This window comes from Benincasa hispida, chromosome 12 (assembly GCF_027475165.1).
Source record: "Benincasa hispida cultivar pf3 chromosome 12, pf3_genome.v1.1, whole genome shotgun sequence".
In the NCBI taxonomy this organism is placed as follows: domain Eukaryota; kingdom Viridiplantae; phylum Streptophyta; class Magnoliopsida; order Cucurbitales; family Cucurbitaceae; genus Benincasa; species Benincasa hispida.
The window spans coordinates 81,363,727-81,383,218 of record NC_143489.1 but is presented as its reverse complement, the minus strand read 5'-3'; the positions used below and the strand labels follow the sequence as shown (position 1 = coordinate 81,383,218).

The window sequence follows — 19,492 nt, the reverse complement described above, 5'->3', positions numbered from 1 at the left end:
AACATGCGGTTAGGACTGAGTCGTACAATATGAGAAAGAATATACTTTATTTTAAATTGTTTTAATCTGGAAAACAATTAAAACAAAATGCTCCTCTTTTATATTTTCTTTTAATTTATTTTGCCTTTTCTGAGGCTGTAAATTGACGCCAGAAAGGGTTAAAAAGAAAGAAAGGAAAAAAAAATAAAAAATAAAAACAAAAACAAAAACAAAAACAAAACAAAACAAAACGCGGCCCTCCTTTTTGTTATTCGTTTGGATGGAAAATAAAAAGGAGAAGCGAAGAGAGTAGAAAGAGGAACTAGGGTTGATTGTGGAGAAGCACACACGAGAGAAGAGAAATGGGACGAAAGAAGATCGAGGTGAAGCTAATCGAAGATAGGTGTAATCGCCATGTCACTTTCTCCAAGAGAAGATCTGGATTAATTAAGAAGGCGCGAGAGCTCTCTGTTCTCTGTGATGTTGAGGTCGGACTCGTCGTCTTCACCAATCGCGGCCGTCTCTATGAGTTTTGCAGCGGAAACAGGTACTACCGCCTTTTTTTTTATCCTCTTTCTGTTTCCTTTCCGATTCTTTAAATCTTCGAATGTGTGTGATTTCCTTCATATCGATTATTATAATAGTGCAAGCTGAAGCCGAATATGCCTTTTGAATGAACTTGAATGGAACTGCTGCAGTTTCGTTTTCTTTCTATTTGCGATTTTAAGTGATTGATTTCCTTGGAAGTTCTGCGTTATAGCTTCTAATTTCTGTCTTCTGATATCGACGAACGAAATGCAACGCTCTTCGTCTTTCTGTTCTTCGATTCTTCCTCAGGAAAAATCGATGAGATAGAGTTTTAGCGTTGCCGGCCGTGTGCTTTCTTCGATCTGAGTTTATTTTCGTTCTGTCCTCTTTGGATTATTTCTCTTGAGTGTATCCACTAACAAGATGCGGTACTGTTTGATTATTCAGAGAAAATCCCGGAAAATCGTTGGTTAACTTCGTTCCGACGCTTTCCTGGCTCTCTGATTTGTTTTCCTGAACGTTTCTTTTTCAGCATTTACGTGTCAACAGATAAGCATGTGATTACCAAACTGTCACAGCTTTTTATTTTTTTAAAATATACTTGGATTCAGAAATTTAAATGTTAAAACGAATATTTTTCACTCTATTTGAATAATACCTAAAGTCTAAAACTACATATATTTTGTTTTAAGTTAATTTATCATGAATATAAAATAAAATATTTGGGATACATACATTTTTATGGTGAAATAGAGTAAATATTTGATATTAAATTTTAAACGAGGACAGTATGCAAATAGGAAAAAAAAATTGAGGAATAAAATTAAAATACATCGATTGAACTAAAATAAAAGTTATTAACTAAAATTTATAAAGTAGTTAAAATCACATTTATCATGCCACTCTAAAATACACATTAATTACTCAAAATCAATTTAACTTTTAATTTTATACTTTTAAACTTGTTTTCATACTATTAAAATAGTTTTTAAATGATTACATCATTTTCTGATTATTTTTGAAATGATAAAAGTGATTTTTTAACCACTTTAAAATTACTCCTAAACATATCATAAGATCGTTTGTTATAAGGGTTATTTTTTGGTAGTTCTCTTCAGTTAATTGATTTGAAGAAAAAATAAATCTAAAATAGAGAAAAATCAAGTAGCTTATAACTAAGAAATTAACAAATTTGACTAAAAATAGACCATTTTTTTTTTACAATAACTTCACTTCAAAAAGACATTGTTTTAAAATTATTTTGGTTCTTATCAAAGCTAGATATATGTACATGTTCTCTTAAATATGTAGGGGTTTGACCGTTTAGACTTGTACAAAATTTTATTTGTTTGGAGTAGATAACATATTTGTTATTATTTAATTTTCTACAAATTTATTCTTATTTTCATAAAAAGGTGCCATGTTATATTCGAAATTGTAAAATACATTTTTCATTTAAACCTCATAATATTTGAAATAGTAAAATTGATATTTCATTTGTAACTCATTCTAACAAATAACACTAAACTTCAATGTTTTGCTCCACGGTTTATGAAATCCTAATTTTAGAATGTATATTGAAATTAATTGTTAAAAAGGGTAATTAACTTACCAATACAATTTTAGAGTGGAAGATGAATAGTTAGTTGTGCTTTTTAAAATTAAGATTGAAATAAAAATTAATAATATCTCCTCGATTTTTATCCATATCTCCTCATGTGAATGTGGAAAATGGTTTTAAAATTAAGGTTGAAATTTAAATTAAAAATATCAATTATCTTGTTTGTTTGCAGAAGAGATGCTTTGCTAAAAATGTTGTTGTTTTAAGTAACAGAAATAAAGTGAAGATACACAACTGTCTATAATTATAATTTAAGGAAACAATTAATAACCAAAAAAAATTAAAATTGTGAATAAAATATAAATGTATTTTAAAATTGAGGCAAAATAGGAATACAAGAACTATCCCCTAATGTAAAAGATAGATAAGTTTGCACCTTTTAAGTGATTTGGACAGCCTTCTTATTATTATATTATTATTTTTGTTATAACTGAATAGTTTAATCACAAGTTCTCATTTTGTTTTGATGATACGCTAGCTGTCAACATCAAACAATTTATGCATCTAGCCAGTGAAGGGAAAAGGATTAGAGATCAGAAAATAATAAGACAAAATCAAATAAGAAATTTTTTTATCGAGTTTTTCTTGAATTGGATTTTTCTTTATTTATGTTGAACTGGACTTCGTCGAAGAAGGCATGTTTATTTTAAACTTTCAATATTTGTAGACTAAACTTAACAGAGTAGGCTTATTTTTATAAAGATAATGATATTTTCTATCCATTATAAATATTGTATAAAAATAATGTGTCATCAATTTTAATATTTATTGACCGTGTGAAACTAAATTATAAAATATTCATATATAAAGGATTAAATTAAAACAAAAAACAAATCAATAAAAACTAAAATGAGAAGCCGAGCTCGATAGCGAGGCCTTGGTACCTTTAGCAAAGGGACAAATTAAAAGGAAAAAACTAAAATGAGAAGACACCCAAAGATTAGAAACTAAAACATACCTATTAGTCTTAGAAAAAAAACAGTAATTAACATTTTTAAGATGTTTTATAAACCTTTGAATTTTTAAAATTTTAAAAAGTAATCTTTTTTCCCCCTAAATTTTGGAAAGCCTGATTTAAATTTTGTCACGTCTATGAAAAAACTTAGAAATAATAAGAAATCAAGGTCCATTTGATAAGTTTTTGTTTCTGTTTTATGTTCTTTATTTTTTGTTTCTTATTCTCTCTTTTTTGAGAACAAGGAATAGGAATATGTTTGATAACTATTCCTATTTTCCGTTTCTTGAAAAAAAGAGATAAGAAAAAAAACTTGTTTGATAATTATTTTTATTTCTCGTTTATTGTATTTTTCCTTTTTACATTTTTTCATCTAAAATCTCAATATAATCTAATTATATAAAATAAAAAATATATAGTATGCATTAAAATATAAACAATAATTATCAATTATTTAAATTATCAAATACACATAAGTTTCAATGTAAAATTAATAACAATAATACAATTATTTCTATCATTCATATGTTATTAAAATTTGATTTACAATATTATTTCTCATTCGAGTCGTCTATTTTAAATTTTAAATGAGGTAGACTCAAATCTATCTCAATTATATAATTATGTAAATGTTGTTGTAAAAATATTAAAATAAACTTGTGAATATCTAGTAAAGAAAATTTATATATTGTAAAATAATTACTGGTTTCATATTTAAGAATTAAAAAAATATATTTAAAAAATATATAAAAATTCATATCATAAAATTTAAAATTTAAAATTCAAAAGTATTTATATATGCATATTGAAAAGGACAATTGCTGAAAATATTTACAAATAATAGTAAAATATCACAATCTATCTGTGATAGGCTACTGTATCTATCATGATACAAATAAACACAAATAACTAGTCTATTGAAGTTTATCGTAGATAGACAAGTGAAGTTTTGCTATATTTATAATATGTTGGTTCATTTTCCTATATTTGAAAATAACTCTATTAAAAATCAAAATAATATCTAAATCTACATATTTGAAAATTTTAAAATAAATTAGCATATAGATATAAAAAATAATAAAGAAAATAAACACAAATAAAATAAAGAAATAATTATAATAGAAATATAAAAAAAATACATATAGAAAAAAAGGAAATACATTAGAAAGAAAGAAAAATAAAATAAAAAAAGTGAGAAAAATAAAATAAAAAAGTCTCCCCTAAGATTTGATCCAAGGCAATGAAATTAATGAATGTTTTGGATAAACTTCCTCACCAACCAATCAAACCTGCATTTTGATACAATTTTGAAACAATACTAAATAAAGAAGAATATATGAGAAACTATTTTTTATAGTTCTTAATTTTGATCCTATTTTTAAAAACGTTTTTTAAATTTTAAGAAAAAAATAAGAATAGTTATCAAATTGATCAATTTTTAAGAAAATAAATAAAACAGAAAATAGAAAACGGATCAAACCGACCTCAAATAACCAGATCTGAAAAGGAGAGACCTTTGACTTCTAATAATGAGAATACATTAAAAGATTTCAAATTTAGAAATAATGATCTAGAAATAGATTATTATATATATTAAAATTGCCTTGGAAAACAAAATTCAGATAAATTCTGGTGATAGACCCGATTGGAGCATTTCTTCCATTTTAAACAAGGATCAGGTTTATCCAACATCATATTATTATTCATTTGGTTTTGGGCCAGAAACCCAGGTGGGTATTATTCAAATGAATAATTCCTCTCCCTTTCTGTCTCTTACCTGCCGACTTCTTATCCATTTATTTATTCTGTTCATACTCATCTCTCTTACTTGCCGAAATGGTTGAATAATTTGATATTTATTTCTATGCTTTGCACACTTCCACATATATATCTATAACAATGATTGAACCCTTTGTAATAAAATGTTAATTCTTTCATTTCTTCATTCATTCCTTTAATAAGTAGATAGAAATAAAACGTATGAGAAAATTGATAAATTTTTCGAGTGCAAGATAGTACTTGCTTTTATTTTTTAAGGTTGTAAATTGTAATTATATAAGCATTATTACTTTAGTTTTATCAAGAAAAATGTTTGGCTTCAAAATGTAAAGACATTCTATAATTACCTTCTTGAACTGCTTCAAAATGTTAGGATATTCTATAATTACTTTCTTGAACTGCTGAAATGTTGCATATATATTTCAATTTCCATCGTCTTGAATACAAAAAAATTTCTACATAAGTGTCTCATACATAGTAATAAGGTTACATCTTATGCTTTATCCATGTCTCGTAATTGTGTGTTCATGGGGGTTTCTTTTTTATTTCCTTTCCTCCTTTCTTTATTATCTTTATTATTATTATCATTTTTTTCATTTTTTTTTTTGGTAGCTGAAAGTAGGCGCAGTATTCAAAGAGTTATTAAGATGCTAAGTTAATGGATTAAAACGGAAGTGTCATGGGTTTAGTAATCAAATTAGCCCTACCCCTGTGGGATACAGAAGATGAAGATTGACATTGTAATTTTGAAAAAATAGAACACCTTTTACCCGTATAGATAAGATAGATTTCTCTAGGTATTGACAATAAAATATGAAAAATAATTCTTAGGCTTGGAAGTGCAGAAGAAACTTCAGAACATCATAATTCCTCCATTTAATTACATAAGACAAAAGACCGTATAGAAACTCCTCGACTCGTTGACACATCTAAGAATCAATTATTCTGATGTGTACCTGGCAGACAGCCCGTCTATGCATTCCATCAAGATGTATAGGCCATAGTCTGGACCGCTCTTGTTACATTAAAAGAAAAGCCACAAGCTATCTCTATATATCTTCCTCATCTATTGGAAATTCCAACTAACTCGGGAAGTATTTCAAGTACTATACAAGGTTATACTTCTGTCACACTCTTTTAAGAGTACAAGGGACTATACAAGACAATACTTCTGTGACACCCTTTTAAAAGTGCGAGGGACCTGGGACCCACAAGTATTCAAAGAACATGAATATAGTATTTCTTATAGCACTAATCATTTTTCATTTTTAGAGAGAGTTATGATCATTAAGTTTATTATCTCGGTCGGACCTTGGTGGCTGAGATCATTTATATTTACCAATTAGGCATACTCTTTTGGATTAGTGACTTCTTTTATAGTTATTTGATTCCCTTGTTGGGCTGTTTTTTCTCTGTCCTTATTTCACATCTCTCAATTAGAACTTTATTTTTATTTTATTTTGTTCGACCTCTCATATTGTATCCTTCTCACACGAAAATTCATAATTCATGCTTAATGCTTGGATAATACAATAAGGACAGTTCATCCTCTTAAATACAATACAACCAAAAAATAAAATCAAACTAATCAGATGGTTAGGTGAGAGAAGAGATTGAGTTACCTACTGCAACATTAGCAACAAATGTCAGGGAAAAGTCATGACTTAATAGCCCCCTCAAATGAGGCAATGGAGACAAACACAAGACAATACTTCTGTCACACCCTTTTAAAAGTACGAGGGACCCACAAGCATTCAAAAGAACATGAGTATAGTATTTCCTATAGCATTAAACATTTTTCATTTTTAAAGGGAGTTATGGTCATTAAGTTTATTATCTCGGTCGGGCCTTGGTGGCCCATTTATATTTACCAATTAGGCATGCTCTTTTAGATTAGAGCCTTCTTTTGTAGTTATTTGATTCTCTTGTTAGGCTGATTTCCACTGTCCTTCTTTCACATATCTCAATTAGAGCTTTATTTTTATTTTATTTTGTTCGAACTTTTAGATTGTACCATTCTCACACGAAAATTCATAATTCATAATTTTTGAGTAAAGACTCTCAACTGTCTTCTTTATCGCTTAATGCTTGAATAATATAATGAGAGTTCATCATCTTAAATACGATACAACCAAAAAATAAAATCAAATTAATCAGATGGTTAGGTGAGAGAAGAGATTGAGTTACTAATGCAACATTAGCAGCGAAAAGTCATGTCTTAATAGCCCCCTCAAAGGAGGCAATGGAGAGTAATGAAGATTGAGTTTGTTGCGAAGGCCCTGAAACTGATAAGGTGGTAATTGTTTGGTCAGACAATCAACGATTTGATTGTGAAAACGAATATGACGAAGAACCAGTTGATGAGAAAGAACTTGATCACGTATAAAATGAGCATCAATTTCAATGTGTTTGGTGCAATCGTGAAAACAGGATTGCGGGCAAAAGTAGTAGTGGAGAGATTGTCACACAAAATAGTGGGTGAAGACGAAAGAGGAGCTCGTAGGTCTGCCAAAAAAGTGCAAAGCCACATTAATTCACAAGCCACGTGGGGGAGAGCACGATACTCAGATTCAGTACTCGAATGAGCGATGACCCTGTGCTTCTTAAAACTCCAGGATACAAGGGAGATGCCAAGAAAAAATGCAAATAACCGCCAACAGATTTGCGATCATTGGGGGAAGAAACCCATCGCAATAGCTCAAAAGAGAAAAGGTAGAAGTAGGATGAAGAGTACCTTATAGATACCGTAATGCACATTTGAGGGCACACTAACGAAGCTATAAAGGAAACCGAATTGGCTCAATTTATTGATGGCAAACGCAATGTTAAAAGAAATTGGGCTAAGGGGTTGCGTTGGGTTGGGCTGGGTTGGGGTGGGCTTAATATAGAAATAAAAAATGTGGGTTAGGTTGGGGATAAAAACATAAAATCGCACATATAAATAGACCCCTCTGTTCGGTTCGATTTTTAGAAACTTTTTAACCATGTGAACCGGGGACCGAACCGAAGTGATCGGTTTTATACCTTAGTGAATCGAGAGTTCCATTTTTAAAAAAAGAAATTAGATTGAACCACCCGGTTTGGTTCGTTAGTTTTGTCCAACTTTTGCACACCCCTATGTGTGAGATAAAGAAATCTAGTAGAGTGGCAGTAAAACCTATTAAGATAAAATCACCAATATAAATAAGTAAGAATAGAGTACCTTTAGAGGAGTGATGCATAAATAATGAGAGATCTGCCTTGGATTTAGTGAAATGACCACGAATAAGAAAGGACTTTAACTCTTTCATACCAAGCCCGAAAGGATTGCTTGAGGCTATAGAGAACCTTGCGAAGGGATGAGGGTACTTAGGATGAATATACCCTCGAGGTTGAGGCTGACATGTTATAATATGTATTTATATTGTAATCATAATTAGTTGTCCTTTATTGTAATTTTATATCTCCTAGATTAAGTTTTCTTAGTTGCCTATATATATATATATGTATCTTTAGCATGATTAATAGAATGAGATCATTATTCTCTCTAAAACTATTAAGAACATGGTAACAGAGCAGTCTAGGGTTTAGAATTTTCGTTTGACAGCTACATTAGGGTTTACACTTCTCACAAGGTTAGGGTTTAAGTGTTCGTTTGTCTACACCACCCATCCCAGGAGAAGCGTCGTCACTGTCTGATCAAGTCTGCCATCGTTAGTTGCCGGAAACGTTTACGCGTGAAGCTCACGCGCCACCACTTTGATTCTGCTTCGTCACCACATGCCAGCGTGTAGAACCACTTTTCCATGTTCCGTCAGTTGCCTTCTTCTCGGTTCAGCTTTTCTGATTGTTCTGTACATTAGGTTCCATTGAAATCTACTTGGTTGTAAGTTATTTGAAAAAAAAAACACCCTTTTGTGCTTAGGACTTGTTGCTGTTTTATTCAATTTGGAGTTGTTTTATTCTTTTGGTTCACCTTTGATTTCGATTTTGGTTTGTTCTTTCCGCTCTTGAGATCTACAAACTGCTTATTAGCTCATAATGGATGAAGTGAAGCATATGGTAGTATCTAAAGTAATTTCCCTAACATCGAAGATAACTTAACACAAGTTAAGTGGATCAAATTACTATGATTGGCGTCGGACGATTCAATTTTATTTTCTTAATACAAATATGGATGATCATATGACTGAGGAGCCATCAAAAGATGAAAAGAAAAAGGCTTGGCTTTGTGATGATATTCATCTTCAGATTAAGAATTCTATTGAAAGTGAGGTTGTTGGTTTAGTAGATCATTGTGGTTCTGTGAAAGAAATCTTAGAATTCTTAGAATTTCTATACTCTGGAAAAGAACACGTTCATAGAATGTTTGATGTGTACATGCAATTCTTTCAAACTAAATAGAAAGCAGAATCTGTTACAAGTTACTTTATGAGACTTAAGAAGACAGCTGTTGAACTTACTTTACTATTGTCGTTTAGTCTCGATATCAAAGTTCAACAAGCTTAGTGAGAAAAGATGGTTGTTACGATATTTTTTTAATGGACTTTTACCTGAGTTTGGAATGACTAAAACACAGATTCTTTCTGATTCTGAAATTCTATCATTAGAAGAACCTTTCAATCGTGTTCTTCGTATTGAGAGTTCTTAATCCAGTTCTCCTGTTTCTCAACCTAACAGTGCTCTTATGAGTAAGAATAATAATAACTCCCGCGGTACTTTAGGGATGACTAACAATTTTCAGAAGCCTAGTTATGATAATCGAAGATAAGATTCTCAAGTGATCGTCTGTCACTATTGTCGTAAGCCAGGACATATAAAACGTGATTGTCGAAAGTTGTTGTATAAGACTCAACGATCTCAACATGCTTAAATAGCTTCCACCAATGATATGGCTGAGAAGCCTGTTACCATCTCCGCTGACGACTTTACTAAATTTCAAGTATTCTAGGAATCCTTACAGGCATCTTCTTCATCAAATCATATTATCACCATTGTCGAGACAAGTAATACGAAACGTCTTCTTATATCATCTACCAAATGGGTCATAGACTCTGGTGCCACCGTTCATATGACAGGTAATTTTAACTAATTTTCTATGCCTTTGTCTCCTTTCTCATCTCCGTTTGTCACTTTGACAGATGAATTAACCTCCTCTATTCTTGGATCCGACACCATCTCTCACTTCATCACTTTATTTGTCCTTTGTATTACATTTGTCTCAATTGTCTTTTAATTTAATTTCTATTAGCTAGCTTACTCGTGACCTTAATTGTTTTGTCTTTTTTTCTTGGTCATTGCTTGTTTCAGGATTATATGACGAAGAAGGTTATTGGTAAAGGACATGAATCCGAGGGTCTTTACATTTTTTTACCATCAGATATCGAAAGTTATGGCTTGCTTTGGAGTTACATCCCCGTTTGAAGTCCATTGTCGTTTGGGTCATCTATCGTTGTTGAAGAAACTTTATCCAAAATTCGTTCCTTATTGTCTTTGAATTATGATTCGTGTCCATTTTCTAAATTTCATTGTCTTAGTTCTAGTCCCATAAACGAGCTAGTGCTCCTTTTGAGTTAGTCCATTCTGATATTTGGGATCTTTGTCCAGTTGTGTCCAAAACAAAAAAATCGTTTTGAATTATTGTCTCATTTTTTTTGCTTTTCATGTCGAGATTTGAAATCAATTTAATGTCTCTATCAAAACCTTGCAAACTGATAATACTAGTGAATATTTCTCTCACGTACTTGGATCTTACTTATGTGGTCATGACATCATTCATCAATCCTCTTGCACAGACACCCCATCTCAAAATAGAGTTGTTGAAGGAAAGAATAGACACCTTCTTGAAATAGCCCGCGCCTAATCCTTTCAAATGCATGTTCCAAAGCAATTTTGGGTTGATGTTGTGTATATTGCTTGCTTCTTGATTAATAGAAGGCCTTCCTCTGTCCTCAATGGAGAAATTTCTTATCGTACTCTTTTTCCTACGAAATCTTTGTTTCTTGTTGCTCCTAAGATCTTTGGTTGTGTTTGTTTTATTCGGGATTTCGCCCAAATCGTACCAAATTAGATTTGAAATCTTTGAAATGCATTTTCTTAGGCTATTCTCATGTTCAAAAGGGTTATCGTTGTTATTGTCCTACTCTGAACAAGTTTCTCGTATCTTTTGATGTTACATTTTTCGAAGATATACCCTTTAGTCCATCACCGTTAAGTCCGTGTCAGAGGGAGGATGGAGATCTTTTTATCTGTGAGATTACATCTTTTACATCATCCTTTCCTCCACCTTCCTCTGTGTTTCTTCCTTTTGACCCTTCGGTTACTTGAGTCTAGTCCAGACGTCCTCCACAGCCACCTTCAGACCCATGTTCTCCACCTGGCTTCTTCGACATCATCCTCTCCTCCACCTTCCTCTATGTCTCTTCCTTTTGACCCTCAAATTACTCGAGTCTAGTCCAGGTGTCCTCCACAGCCACCTTCAGACCCATGTCCAACACCACTGGCTTCTTCAACATCATCCTCTCCTCCACCTTCCTCTGTGTCTCTTCCTTCTGATCCTCCGGTTACTCGAGTCTAGTCTAGGTTTCCTTATAGCCACCTTTAGACCCATGTCCTTCACCATTGGCTTCTTCAACATCTGATCCCGGACTGAGTGATGATCTTCCCATTGCCCTTCGAAAAGATAAACGCACTTGTACTTATCCTATTTTTTCGTTTGTTTCATATAACCAATTGTCTTCTCCCACTTATTCCTTTATTACTGGTAGCTTGTAGAGATACAAGCTATTATAACATTTTATTTAGAATTATGAGGGCTAATAAGCAGACTATGCATCAATAATACCAAGAATTCATATGGAAAAGTGAGCTTGCGTCGACCAGCACCAAAATCTTCATTAACTCTATTTCATGCGTTATTATGCATTAAAGTGTCTATTTTTGCAGCTATTGCAGGAATTAATCGCATACGTTGGTCCTAGACCGCCGCAAGGCTGATTGCATGTGTTGATCGTCATGAAGACTAGTTCATCACATGGAATGTTGCGTCTACAGAATGATAATCGTGATAGAAGGCTGATCGCGAGGTGGGTGGAATGCGTTGACACTTTAGGAGAAATAAGCATGAACGTATACCTTGGGAGTATCAACAAGATAAGGTGATGCTGATATTTCCCATACCGTGACATAAGTAGCAGTGAGTCAGAATGGAGTATCAGAGCTGTTGGCGTTTGAACTCTATAAATAGAGCCTTGGAGCTTAACTTCAATCCATCCGAGTTTCTGCCTTAGGCAGATCCTTGTGATCACAGCTGAGAGCATGAGCAAGACACTCTTTGAGGATTCTTCACCTCCACAACCCCTTCCGAGTCACGATCGGAGTTTCGCTGGAGATAGAACTCGAGAGAGACTTCTCCACCACCCATCCACGGCACCACCAGTAGCCTTGACGCATTTCGGATGAAAAACAAGAGATTGCTTACATCTAGCCCTCTACCTCTTCTCTTCTCTTTGTATTGTATTACATTTTGGCTTAAGACATTAACACATTTTGTAATCAATGCAATTCTCAATTCCTTCAGCACCATCTTCATCATCTTCTTCTTATCTTTCATTGTTTACATTCATTGTTTAGTCAAGTATCGAAGACTGTTAAAAACCATTATTCTTTTCTCTTATTAATCTTAGGAGGAAAGAGTTTCTTAAATAGAAGAAATACCCAATTACAAATAAGAAAATAATAAAATAATTACAAATAAGGAAAGAATAAAATACAGCAAATATAATACAATAAGTACAATATAAAATTTCACAATAAAGGAAATAATCAACACTCCCCCTCAAGCTGGTTTGAAGATATCATTCATAGCCAGCTTGTCAATCAACTTGCTGAATTGCCACTTTGGAAGACCTTTGGTTAACACATTTGCGATTTGCTCTGCTGTCGGGAGAAAGGAAATGCATATTATTCCTGCATCAATCTTTTCCTTTATGGAGTGTTTATCAACTTCAATATGTTTGGTCCTATCATGAAGAACTGGATTGTGGGCAATGGAAATTGTTGACTTGTTATCATAATAGATGCGTATGGGCATTGTCTGAGAGAAATTCAATTCTTCCAATAGTCTTCTTATCCATATGCCCTCACAAATACCATGGGCTAATGCCCTAAATTCTGCTTCAGTACTACTTCTTGCAACCACACTTTTTTTTTTACTTCGCCAAGTAACCAGATTTCCTCCAACAAAAGAGAAATACCTCGAAGTAGATCTTCTATCAGTCGTGCTTCCTGCCCAATCAACATTAGTGTAAACCTCAATGTTTAGGTGGTCATGCTTCGTGAATAATATACCTTTTCGTGGAGTACCTTTCAAATATCTCAAAATTCTATAAACTGCTTCAAAGTGAACTGACCCGGGAGCATGGATGAACTGACTTACTACACTAACTGTGAAAGTAATGTCAAGACGTGTGTGAGAGAGGTATATGAGTCTCCCTACAAGCCTCTGGTACTTTTCCTTTTCTTTTGTAGCAACCAATTTTAAATTTTGCTCAATAGGAGTTTCTGCTATCTTGCAACCAAGTAAACTTGTCTCATTCAGTAGGTAGAATATACTTCCTATGGTTGACAAGAATGCCATTTTTAGATCTGACAAACTCCTGACAAACTCCATTCCTAGGAAATACTTTAAGGTTCCCAGGTCCTTAATTTGAAAATCATTAGCAAGGTTTTTCTTCAAGATAAGATATTCAGTCATGTCTCATCATTACCTGTAAGAATGATATCATCAACATACACTACCAAAACGACCAACTTGCCACTTCCACTATGTCTATAGAACATAGTATGATCAGCTTGATTTTGACTAAATCCCGCCTTTCCAAATCGTTGAAACCATGCTCTGGGAGATTGTTTAAGCCCATATAATGATTTCTTTAACTTGCATACTTTGTTAATCCCGAGATCTACCTCAAAACTAGGTGGCAAGTCCATAAAAAACCTCTTCTTCAAGAGCTCCATTGAGAAAGACATTATTCACATCAAGTTGATAAAGAGGCCAATCAAAATTAACTGTCACAGACAACAAGATTCTAATAGAATTAATTTTAGCTACTAGAGCAAATGTTTCTTGATAATCAATGCTATAGGTCTGAATGAACCCCTTGGCAACCAATCTAGCCTTATACCTTTCAATACTACCATCAACTTTACATTTTACAGTGAACACCCATGTGCATCCCACCGTCTTCTTATCTTTTGGTAGTTCGACTATGTCCCATGTGCAATTTTATTTCAGTGCATTGAACTCTTCCATCACTGCTAAGTGTCTATTCTTTCGCTCAACAATGTCATTCTGCTGAGACGTGTCACGACACGTAGCTTGATGAAAAATGCCCTTTTCTTGCAAAAAATTGGTTAATTGTTCACTAACGTTATCAGAGTGAAGAATTCGAATTTTAGTTTGAAATTGAGTCTCTATCATATTGTAAAACCAAACAAAAACATCTTTTACCTCTGACTTTTTTGTTAATAAATAAAGCCAAGTTATACGAGTGTGGTCATCTATAAAGGTAACAAACCAACGCTTACCACTATGAGTTAAGACTTTAGACGGACCCCAAACATCAGTATGAATTAAGGAAAAAAGTGATGAAGCCTTGTATGGTTTAGGCAAATAGGTGGATCGATGATGTTTGGCAAAAATGCAACTTTCACATTGAAAAACTGAACAATCAAATCCTTTAAATAAATCGGGAAACAGATGCTTTAAATAAAAGAAATTTGGATGCCCTAATCTACGATGCCAAAACATGATAGCTTCTTTAACAGAAGGAGAACAAACACTACTCAAGCCCTGAACTTTTTTATGACTAGCAAAAATGTCATCAATGTAATAGAGACTATTAATCATCCTAGCACGTCCAATTGTCCCCTCCCGATTCCTGATCCTGAAAGATGCAATGAGTTTCACAAAAGATAATACGACAGTTAGCATCCTTAGAGAGTTTACTAACAGATAACAAGTTACAAGCTAATTTTGGAACATGAAGGACATAACATAATATAAGTTTTGTAGTCAAAGGAATAGTTCCTTTTCCTGCAATAGAGGTGAAGTTGCCATCGGCAATGCGAATTTTTTCATTACAATACACAGGAGAATATGATTCAAATAAACAAGAGGAACTGGTCATATGATCAGAAGCTTCAGAGTCTATAATCCATGGAGATGAATTACTGCATGAGAATGTCTTAGGATAATTACCTATTTGAGTCAAGGAAACACATGAATTATTAGATGACAAATTGGTAGGTAGCAATTTTAGGGTTTGATAAATTTGCTCTTGCAACATGGTAGTAATTAATAATGGAAAATAGTAAATCTACCAAACCAAGTAACCTGAACCAAACCAGAATTGTTGAACCAACAATGAGTAGTGAACTGAACCAGTGAACACTCCCAAATAGTGAACTAAACCAAGTAATGAGTTGAACCAGCTAAGTCGACCAAGCTGGAAAAAAAATCAGACCAGACCGGTTGAAACAAAACCGAACCAGTTTACACTAATTTTATATGGCTTCTACGAACACGAAATAACAGAACTCCACGATGCAAACTCATGAAGAGGAACGTTGAACAAAGAAGAGGGGGTTAGTCGATTCCGTTGAGATTAAGAGGATTCCACCGATGGTTCCATTGGAACAATCACCATTCACCGGATCAATAAAGGTGTGGGAACTCTTCTGAGGTACGCAAGCTCTTCCTAAGGTGGGGTTGAAGCTGCAACACTTAAAAACAAAATCCAAAAGATAGCGACAATGTGATGGCGTCGTGCAACTATGGCTTGCCTCGTCGATTTGTACTTGTTCAAGCCAGATCAGAATTCCCAACTTGAGAAGACGACCTGCGATCGGAAGTAAGGTGTGCTATTTAAGACAGCAGCTAGGGTTTCGACAATGATAGGCTAGGATTCTGGCTATGGCGGCTAGGTTTTTAGGATTTTAGACATAACTATGATTTTCCAGCTTTGATACCATGCTAAAAAAACATTATTTTTTCTCTTATTAATCTTAGGAAGAGAGAGTTTCTTAAATAGAAGAAATACCCAATTACAAATAAGGAAATAATAAAATAATTACAAATAAGGAAATACAGCAAATATAATACAATAAGTACAATATAAAATTTCACAATAAAGGAAATATTCAACAGATAGATTTTCTTCTGTTGCTAAATTAACTTCCATTTGACTATTTATATCGATGACTACTACTCACAATTAGCCTTTGTATCAAATCGACATTAAAAATGCTTTTTTTCATGTTGATCTTCAAGAGGAAGTCTAGATGGAGCAATCATTTGGGTTTGTTGCTCAGGGGGAGAATGATAAGGTGTGTCGTCTTCAAAAATCTTTGTATGGACTGAAACAAAGTCCTCGTGCATGGTTTGGTAAGTTTAGTCAAGCATTCGAATGTTTTGAAGAAAAGTACTTCCGATCATTCTGTTTTCTATCGATGATCTGACAATAGTATTACTTTGCATGTTGTATATGTTGATGATATCGTTACCATTGGAAATGATGTATCAGGTATCCTCTCTCAAGGCTTTTCTCCAGGGTCAATTTCATACCAAAGATTTTGGGCCATTGAAGTATTTCTTGGGTATTGAAGTAATGAGAAGCAAAAAGGTATTTACCTGTCCCAACGAAAATACGTACTTGATTTGTTGTCTGAGACAGGTAAATTAGGAGTCAAACCATGCAGTACTTCGATGATACCAAATTTGCAACTTGCTAAGGAAGGAGAATTGTTTAAAGATCCTGAGAGATATAGAAGATTAGTTGGAAAGTTGAACTATTTAACAATGACATGACCTTACATTGCTTATTCTGTGAGTATTGTGAGTCAATTTATGTCTTCCCCAACTGTGGATCATTGGGCTGCAGTTGACTAAATCTATGTTATCTAAAAGTTGTACCTGGACATAGGATCTTATATAAAGATCATGGTCATATAAGGGTTGAATGTTTTTCAGATGCTGACTGGGCCGACGAGAAGATAGGAAATCGACCTTTGGATATTGTGTTTTGTAGGAGGAAACTTGGTGCCGTGGAAAAGTAAGAAACAAAATATAGTTTTCTATTCGAGTGCTGAGTCAGAATATAGATCTATGGCACAATCTGTATGTGAAATAGTGTGGATACATCAATTTTTGTCTGAGATTGGCTTGAGTGTTACTGTGCTAGCTAAACTAAGGTGTGATAATCAAGTTGCTCTCCATATTGTATCCAACCTAGTATTTCATAAACGAATTAAATATATTGAAGTGGATTGTCATTTTATTCACGAGAAAATACAAGGTCGATATCTACAATATATGTGAAGAGTGGAGAACAATTGGGAGATATCCCTACTAAAACAGTAAACGGAGCAAGAATAAGCTATCTGTGCAACAAGAAGGGCATGATTAACATATTTGCTGGGGAGTGTTATAATATATATTTATATTGTAATTATAATTAGTTGTCCTTTATTGTAATTTTATATCTCCTAGATTAGGGTTTGCCTATATATACATACGTACGTACGTACATACATACATACATACATGCCTATATATACATACATACATACATGTATACATACGTACTGTATCTTCAGCCTGATTAATAGAATAAGATCATTATTCTCTCTAAAACTATTGAGTACAAGACATACTTCTTCTTTGAATGTGCCATGAAAGAAGGCATTGCTCACAACAAGTTGATGAATTGGCCAATGCCAAGTGAGAGCCGAAGTAAGAACAACCCAAATGAAGGACAGTTTAATGACAAGACTATAAGTTTTACCTAGTCAATTCTAGGTGTTTAAAGATAGCCTTTGGCCACAAGGCGAGCCTTGGTGGATATGACCATTCGTATCATGCTTGATCTTATACACCCATTTAGTATCCACGACATGTTGAAAAGCAACTGGAAGGACCAAGTCCCAAGTATGATTAAGTTGGAGAGTACAAAATTCATGATCCATAGCTTGGCACCAGGTAGAAAGAGGCCATCATGAAACAATGAGGGTTCAATATAAGCCTAATCAGTAGAAGGGGTAAGTTGGGTGAGGCATCCAAAAAAGTGAACGACGCTCAGTAACGCCCGACTTAGCCCAGGTAATCATAGTAGGTTGGTTAATAGGAGAAGGTGGGGAAGGGGAATTGGTGACTGGGGAGGGTGAAAGAGGCATGGATACATAGACGATTACCCCACATGGTCCTTTTTCCCCAATGCTGCCCCATGCGCAAGTCTGGATATGATACGCTAGTCGCCTATTCATTCATTGTCTCTTTGCTTATAGATTTTGGAAAGAAATCTTTTCATCATTTGGATGGTACACTACCCTCCCAAGGGACATAGACAACGCCTTATCCTACACTCTCAATGGTCATCCCTTTACCAAAAACAAGAAGCTCATTTGGATGCATCTGATCTGTGCTTTCTTATGGATCACTTAAAAGGAGAGGGACAATCGTCTTTTCAATGACAAGGAAAGCTCTTTTGTTTTGTTTTGTTTTTTTTTTTTTTAACTCATTATCTTCCATGCTCTCTGTTGGTTTAAATGTTTATCCTCTTTTAAATCATATACCCTTTCTTTCCTTTTGACCAATTGGAGATCTCTTATGTAACTCTTTTGGCTTGAGCTTCGACCTTTTTTTTTTTTTTTTTTTTTTGTAAATTTCATACATCAATGAAATTTGTTTCTCACAAAAAAAAAAAAAGAAAAAAGAAAAAAGAAAACGAAAAAGGCATAGGTAAAAGGGTCATGATTGGCATGGGAGGAAGGGAAGACCTGATTGGTTCAGGAGTGGACATAATTGGCTCGAGAGTGGCCACGGAAGAAGAAGAAGTTTTCAAGTCATGCTGTTGTAAAAGTGTGTTCAAGATGGGAAATGGAAGTGGAATAGGTAGTCAAGAGAGGATCATGCCAGCTGCTGTGGAATTGGCATGAGTGTCTGTGGTAAATAAGGTAAGATAGGAAAATTCTTCCTCATTGAAGCAAACATGTTGGGAGATATAGATTCTTCCTTGGGAGCAAGACACCGATAGCCTTAATAATGATTACTGTAAGTGATGTAACTAGAAGGCTTACTTCTTTAATCAGCTATAGTTAGTTTGTTAGTTTTGAACAAACTTGTAATCTTTCTCTATAAATACAGCCATTCATTTTGAATTCCCTTTAAACCAATTATTAATAAATAAAGTCATTCATTTTGAGTTTCTTTAATTGCTATTCAAGAAAGATCACAAGTTTGTTCAAAACTAACAAACTAACTATAGTTAAAGTCAAAACTAACAAACTAACTATAGCTAATTAAAAAGTAAGCCATCTAGTTACATCAGTAAGCCCATAAACACACTTTTTAGTGTGAGTCAATTTTTTGTTGTTGAAAAGGTTTTAAGCAAGGATAGCAAGCCGCTCTAAGGTTCTAAGAAGTTTATAGTTCGGTTGATGTCCCTTGAGAATGCTATGAGGGTTGTGATGATCAATTACAGATGATGGCATGTAGTTAATAAGATAGGTATATATAATGCTTCCTAACAGTAGTGTAAAGGCATATAAGCTTGAGCTAAGAGGGTAAGACCAGTTTCAACAATATGTCGATG

General features: G+C 33.6%; 1 protein-coding gene and 1 long non-coding RNA gene across 3 annotated transcripts in view; both read left to right on the top strand.

Moving 5' to 3' along the window:
• The first annotated feature begins 226 nt into the window (after positions 1–226).
• LOC120092871 (MADS-box transcription factor 23-like) overlaps positions 227–19,492 on the top strand; it is a 36,034-nt gene continuing 16,768 nt past the window's right edge. Inside the window, exon 1 of the mRNA XM_090308503.1 lies at positions 227–526. Within this exon, the coding sequence (XP_090164629.1) occupies positions 342–526 (185 nt within the window). The 5' untranslated portion in view covers positions 227–341. The remainder of the gene's footprint in view (positions 527–19,492) is intronic.
• LOC120069880 (uncharacterized) lies at positions 16,239–17,057 on the top strand. Of its 2 annotated transcripts, XR_016525351.1 has the most exons (3): positions 16,239–16,287; positions 16,427–16,525; positions 16,873–17,057. It is a non-coding gene; the product is annotated as an uncharacterized LOC120069880 (long non-coding RNA). The 2 variants fall into 2 exon arrangements; XR_016525349.1 differs by lacking the exons at positions 16,239–16,287; positions 16,427–16,525 and adding an exon at positions 16,550–16,728.